Here is a 7,662-nt window from a genome sequence, read left to right on the forward strand (position 1 = left end):
AGTTTTTTTTTAATATTCCCATAAAAATCAGGGGGGGGGGGGGGGGATTGGTAGGTTCATGTAGAGGATATGCTGTAAGAATATTACATAAGTTGGAATGGAGTGGACGAATGTGTTTGCTGGAACTGCATATTATAACTGTCTTATCTCACCATAACTTCTTTGGATGCATATTACAGCAATAACTATTCACTTTACTTACGCAACTGCCAATTCGCCATGCCACCCTATCCATATTTCTTCTATGTATTCACTCGTCGTCACTGCACGTGGTCCCCACGATTATATAAAAAAAATTACAGTGCAAGATAAAGACGGAAAAATTATAAAAACAAAACAATTATAGTGAAGAAACGAGAAAGAAAATATATAAAAAATAAATATTAAAATTACTATTCTGACCATTTTTTTAAGGAAAAAAAATGAATTAAATGATAAATTTGAATATTCAAAAGTTGGTACGATAAATTTTTTTTTCTTCTATAATAGTATAGATATAGATACTATTACTATTACTAGGTCTCGGTCGGTTGCTGCTGTACCAATTTTGATCCAACGATTTTCATTTGTTTTTCTGCCGCGCCCATACGAAACAACGACGTTTCGAGTTTGCTGGTTGGTGTGAAGCGTTGTCGTTTGGTCCGTTGCGGTGGTATCCATTTGCTACAGTGCGTCTTTGTTGTCACCTATACTCACCACTATCGGAAAAATAAATCAGTCATTATGTGCAAGCCAGTGAATTATACTCAATGTGTGCGCGTAATTTATTGTTTTCTTATTCATTTGTCTAAATAATACCAAAAAAACATAAAATGCTTAAATAATTAAAATGAATAAAATAAATGAACTTTATATTCGTATAAATAAAAATTGTTAATAGAAGTAATTAACTGATAAAAGAAGGTTATTAGTGGAAAGAAGACGTATATGGAGGGACATTTTAGTCATTTAATATTTTATCAACCAAAATTAATTATTCCAACACATTGAACCTTAATAAATAGTATAAAATTTGAGGAGATAAAAAAGTATAATACAACATAGAGGAGAATGATCATACTTTGGTAGTCTAAAATGACTAAAACACCCTCAAACACCATTAAAAGGACAAAAATATCTTCAAAACTTTTGTGTGTGTAAATATCCATTACAACTGATCAATACAGTAATTCGTTCAATAAACTGACATTACAATTAACAGTGAAATAAATTATAATAAATCTAGTGGGGCTCGAACTTATTCATGGAACCTCAACCTTAACCACTAAGCTAAGACATCAGTGGCATTTATCTTTGTGTTTTCACAAATCCTTTTTTAATTTCTTTGAAACCCAAAATTAAAAAAAATAATAAACGGGAAGGAAAAAGAAAACCCAGAAATTGGATTAAATTGTTGGTGTTTCGATTGATTTTTTGTTATTTTTAGTAGTTCTGATGCTTTGGTCCGATGATATAGTTTGAATAAATCAATTACAATCACGTCTGATGTCAACGATTATTTCTTTTTATTTCAAACACAATATTTTATAATCATGAAACCTCAATTTAGTGACCTTATTTGAAAGTTGCACACCATTCTAAGTTGGTGGGTCTTCATATATTTAATGCTGCAATTCCTAATATTCAGGGGAAAATAGTCATTTTTGGGTAAGGAACTGAGGATAAGATTGACATGATGATGATGGTGCATTGAATGTGGATTACAATTCCTCATTCAATATTTCTTTTCAATTATTTTTCTTATATATTTTATAAGGAATAATTACACTTCTCTTCCTGAAATTTAATATAATTACATATAATTTTTTTATAATTTAAAAAATTACATTTAATACCCTTTGAAGTTTGCTTCCTTCTAATAAATAAATCCCTCTATTAGTCAAAATTCGCTGAAATTTTGTTGATATTAACAGAAAAAATTGATATTTACCCTCGATTGACTGATTACTAATTTATTACAGGTCAAATTTTTTTTTTCAGACTAAACAACCCTTATAATGGTGAAAATATTCCCCCTCACATGCATTAATGAGTGAAGACGTATGAGGATAATTTGGTCATAGAAAGATTTATTGGACCTGCAATAAGTCAGTAACAAGTCAATAAGGGGTTAATATAATTTTTTTTGTTAATATTAATAAATTTGATGAATTTTGACAATTGAAGGACTTATTAGTTAGACGGAAGCAAACTCTATAGGTGCTAGATGTAATTTCCAAAACCACAATAAGTTTATGTATAATTACACCAAACCTCAGGGGAAGGGAGTGTAATTATACCTTTATATAATCAATTTTGAATTATAATGAAGAAAATGATGTAATCTGAAGTTAAATGAAACAAAAAAGTTGATTTGGATGTTTAATTTTGCATTTTGATAATTAGTTGAGGAAGATGTATTTGATTTTGAAATTTGAGAAATAATAAAATATTGTAGAAATAATAATAATAATAATAACAATAGTAATAAAATATTGTGGGATGTGCTTAAAGAAAAAATTAATTTTTTTTATCTTAAATGATAAATATATGATTACATCAATATAACTAAAAATAATAAAATAAATTATAATAAACGTATGTAAAGTGAGATAAAAATCCACAAATTTGTTCATGGGGCATCAACCTTAACCACTAAATTAAGACATCATTCGTCGAAATGAACCTGATATGCATTACGTGGATGTAAGACATTGTTTGGATGCGAAAAAATTTAACGACTATTTGAAAAAAAAAAATTCAAATGACTTTGTGTTCGATGGAGTTGAAGCCCATCGTCCATCGTATTATTACTAAAAGTAGCTTAAAATGACAATTAAAGATTTTCAAATGCTATGAAGCATGGAATTATCCAAACAAGTTACGTGGATTTATTATTATGAATTTGAAATTCTTAACTCCGAAATATATCAATCCAAACACAATATAGAAAAACATCCTTATTTTTCTTACTGATGATTCTTTTAGGATTAACAATACTGTTCCTATGAATTTACACACACATAAACTATCAAATACTGAATCACACGAGACAACGTCAGCACATTTCAATACAACCATTCATAATTCATGTAGATACAGATTCATATAAACATCATCGAGTTCTCTTATTTTTCTTTGGGTGGTTAAATTACAAAGGGCTCCCTTGAAATTTATCATAATTACAAATACTCCCTTGTTATTTAAAAATTTACAAATACCTCCTTAAAATTAATAAATATCCCCTACAATGGTCGGTGATGCAGGGGTACTTGTTCGACTATCATTAATTTTTAAAGAGTATTTATAATATTTTGAATAACCAAATGATGTTTATAATTATGATAAATTTAAAAAATAACTCATTATTAAATTACTATTTTGCCCTCTTTCCCCAACCTCTCTGCTGTGCAATTTGCCTCTGGGCCAAGGGTATTTGTGCCTTTTCCTATCTAGAAGGGAATATTACATCATAGGAAATTGTGATTTGTGAATTATTAAAATAGTAGTACAGGACATTGTTGGGACTAGGAAACTTCACTATTCCAAAACATATGGAAATTACATTAGTGGACCATTATTTCACTTTCACCAATATTTGTCCCTATTTTCTCTTTTTCTTTTTGGAATTATTATCATTATTTTTGCATATACTCTTCTAAATTTTATAAATAAATTATTTTAAGACAAAAAGCTATTTATTGCTAAAATAATATCTAAATTTTTTCATATTAATTTTTATATAAGATTTCATATAGATATTTTTGTTCTGTATTATTAAAAATAATTTATGCAAAAACTCAACTACCAGATGATTAGATGTTATGATCAGAAAAAATAATTAAATTAATTTATTAATAATATCTAAATTTTAATTCGCCTTGCACTATCAATATCTATCACTTTTTTTTATTTTAAAAAAATATTAATTAAATATAAAATCACATTCAATATTTTTATAATCTGATCGTATTCTTAATCAAAAGTATGCTTATTTATCTGAACTGTATCGAAGTTTTATATGTGAATTAAATATTAATTAATAATGGTAAATGAAAAAATTAACATTTTTCAAATTTAATGAGATGAATATTTTTGAAAATTTTAGAAATAAAAATTTTATTTGTGAAATTCTAAAAAAAATAAAAAGGTGTCAGAAAACATTTTATGGTATTTATTTCTCTTATCAATATTCATTTTCCACGTGGCGTGTCTCTGTACCACATCTTTATTTTCATTGTTAATCCCAAAAAAAAAAAAGAAAAAGGAAAAAACTGAACCATGTTCATTTCTTCAAATTTCATATAAACGTGCGTAAATTGGGATTATGGGTCTTTGATTCGTTGTTTGGGAACGCGTTGAAGAGCTAAAAGTTTGACTTTGCGGAAATAGCACTCTTTGGGTCGGCGGGTGTTGTGGGGCTGTCAATTTGAATGACAGCCCGTTTTGAATTCTTCTCCGGTTATGTATAAAACCCACCGAGAAAAGCAGGTGAGTTTGCCAAACCTATTGGAATTCGACGATTTCTTGTTGTTTTCTGGTTAAATTTTTTCTGGGATTATTACTGCATTTGAAAGCCGTATTCTTTGTCACTTTGACGCAGGTGGTTCGAGTTCTGGTTCTTGGATTTGTGGGTCTGTAAGCGATTCATTTTTGACAGATTTTGCTGTTGGTCATTAATGTGAAGGGATTCTTCTGTTCAGTATTTTCGTGATTTTGGTATGAGAAATTGGAGAAATTTATAATGGGTTCCTTGTCTGGGATCTTGCAGAGGCCGGTTCTTGCGGCCTCTGCCTTAGCCGTAGCATCTGTTTCTGCTGATTGTTATGATAAATTGCGGCCTATTAGATCATCAGATACCTGCTCTTCCTTGGAGCAATCGAACCCCCCTTCTTCTTCTGCTTCTTTACATTCATTAGATGATTTAAATTCTTCTTGGGTGTCCCGAATTTCGGTTTCCAAGTTATCCCAACTGTCTTTTGTTACCGGAATTCGAATCCCCATGCCTAATGTACACATACCAATTCCAAACACCAGTGCTAATTATTCTTTGGTGGCGTCGTCCCCCGTTTTACTCAATTTATACCAATCAGCCGATTTGGCAAAGTCCGCTAAACCGGCTACATATTCTTATAGCTATCCTCCATTGCCATCAGATGTTTTGTATAGATGGCATTTGCCGGATCCTAATTCTGTTGATGTATCTGGGGTTTCTGATTGTTTGTCGGCTAAGTCTCGGACAGTAGTTGTGTTGCTAGGATGGTTGGGTGCTAAGCAAAAGCATCTGAGTAGGTATGCAGAGTGGTATACCTCCAGAGGCTTTCATGCCATTACATTTACTTTTCCAATGTCTAAGGTCCTCAGCTATCAAGTTGGGGGACAAGCCGAGCAGGATATAGAATTGCTTGTGAACCATCTCGCCGAATGGTTGGAAGAGGAGCATGGGAAGAATTTGGTCTTCCACACCTTTAGTAATACGGGATGGCTGACGTAAGTTTAATCACTTCAGTCTGTTCACCCAACCATCCAAAATTTTGTATACCACAGGAAGTAGAAATGGAATAGAAAATGAGATCAAAGGGATGAATTTCCAGTGGTGTTTGTGAAGTAATATCTTGATGTATCTCTTGTTTGTCTTGTAGATATGGAGTCATTTTGGAAAAGTTTCGGCAGCAGGATTCTGCTCTAGCAGGGAGGATTAGAGGCTGCATTGTGGATTCTGCTCCTGTTGCAGCTCCTGATCCACAGGTAATGTTGATTGTGGTTCATCTTTTCAATAATTATCGTTCTCTTGTATATATGGACAAATTTGTTTGACTTTCCGTCTACGTTCTCTAGGTTTTCGCCTCTGGATTTTCTGCTGCATTTCTGAAGAAAAATAGTGTTGCAACAAAAGGTTCTGTTAGGAAACCTGATGCAGAGGTGACAATTGGAACCAGAACCTCCATTGAAGTCAAACCTGCATTAACTGAAGCAGCGCTGCTCCTCGTTCTGGAGAAGTTCTTTGGGATGGTTTTGAATTATCCTTCCATAAACAGGTAACTGACATTCATGATCATTCTGAACTTTCCGTCTTTTTGCAAATTTTTCTCAGTTGAATGGAGGATTTTTACAATCAAAATTATTCGATATATCTGATAGCTTTACCAACTTTGTATCTATTTATTAAACAAAACTATTACTACCTGATATTTCAGCATGCAATTGATTTCACATTTGTGGTCATGCTTTTGTTGTGTTATTCAGTTATATAAGATATCCATGAATCCATCTGATCCTTTGCACACCACAGCAATGCAATTATTTGAATTGGGAACTTTTGCATTTTCATTTGGATATGTTTTATATATTAATTAGTATGTTCTTAAATTACAGGCGGCTTTCTGATGTGCTGAGCCTATTAACATCAGAACAACCCAGCTGTCCACAGCTATACATATATAGCTCAGCTGACAAAGTGATTCCAGCACCTTCTGTTGAGTCCTTCATAGAGAAGCAGCGAAAGAGTGGACGTGAGGTCAGAGCTTGTGACTTCATTTCCACACCCCATGTCGATCATTTCCGGAGCGACCCAAAACTGTATTCTTCACAGCTCACCCAGTTTTTGGAGGATTGTGTGCTGACATGCTGTAAACGCTCTTCTTGACTAGGCTGCTAAATAATCCCTGATTCTTTCTATTATTCTTGTTTCTTTATTCTGTACTTTTCTCCCATCTCTTAAGAGTTAAAGAATATCCCCTTACACTTTCGTCTCCTCTTCCTTCCACTTGTACTTACACTTTGATTTTGATGTATAGAGTTAAAGAAATGCTTGGATCCATTACCATCAATATACAAACTTCTTCCTGATTATGCTTTCAGAAGCACTTCGCCTACTCTTTGATGAGTGCCTACCAAATTTGTGTATTAATTAGTGGGTTCTATCTTTCATGTTAATACAAATTTTTACGTATGAGATTGTCTTCTATAGTTCTGTTGGTGTGTATGATTCTCGCAATGTAATATGTTATGACTCAACTGGAATGGTATTTCCTTGCAAAGTTTGGACTTGTTCACTTGATGGCCAATGTCGTTATAGCATACATAACATAGCCAGATTTTATCATTGTGAGCTGATGGTGCTACAAGGTAGTTTGTAGGCAACAAGACGAAGTCAGTTGCAATTGAGCTTTGCTTGGTTTAATGTGTGGTATGCATTGCTACGAATTTGGACCTTCAGTTCTATGTTTGTCCCTTATGTTGACATCCACAAGTAAATGCTTTCAAGTATGGTTGGTTGCTACTTGTCATGCCTTGTGCAATTTGGATCGATGCTTAGAAATTGATGGGTTGAAATAAGTTGAAGCTTAACTTTTTACTTAGCCAATTATGACAAGTAACGCATAAGGTGAATACTAAATTACAGGTTCAAGAAGTTATCTTCAAGTACAACCTGGCTAACGTTAGCAAAGTTTGTTGCTAATGTTTAACACCACAGTTTGCTATTTGGATACTTTGGGAGATGGAATAGGTATTATACCTACAAATACTCAGTTTACGGCTACGCAGGGCCTATTCAAACGATTATGTAAACTCATCTTTACAGACAAAAGGCCTGATAATGTTTTTACAAATTTGTACAGATTTGTCACACTATAGCTACCTTCTGTCACTAGCATCTATTGGGGGGGGGGGGGGGGGTTT

The 7,662-nt window shown here is 32.7% G+C and overlaps 1 protein-coding gene across 1 annotated transcript; it reads left to right on the forward strand.

The window, feature by feature from the left end:
• On the forward strand, positions 4,315–6,931 carry LOC105156115 (transmembrane protein 53-B). Its single transcript, XM_011072161.2, has 5 exons — positions 4,315–4,470; positions 4,583–5,469; positions 5,622–5,727; positions 5,818–6,017; positions 6,355–6,931. The coding sequence occupies exons 2-5, from the start codon at positions 4,724–4,726 to the stop codon at positions 6,623–6,625; spliced, it is 1,323 nt and encodes a 440-aa protein (XP_011070463.1). The 5' UTR covers positions 4,315–4,470; positions 4,583–4,723; the 3' UTR covers positions 6,626–6,931.

This window comes from Sesamum indicum, linkage group LG2, assembly GCF_000512975.1.
Source record: "Sesamum indicum cultivar Zhongzhi No. 13 linkage group LG2, S_indicum_v1.0, whole genome shotgun sequence".
Lineage (NCBI taxonomy): Eukaryota > Viridiplantae > Streptophyta > Magnoliopsida > Lamiales > Pedaliaceae > Sesamum > Sesamum indicum.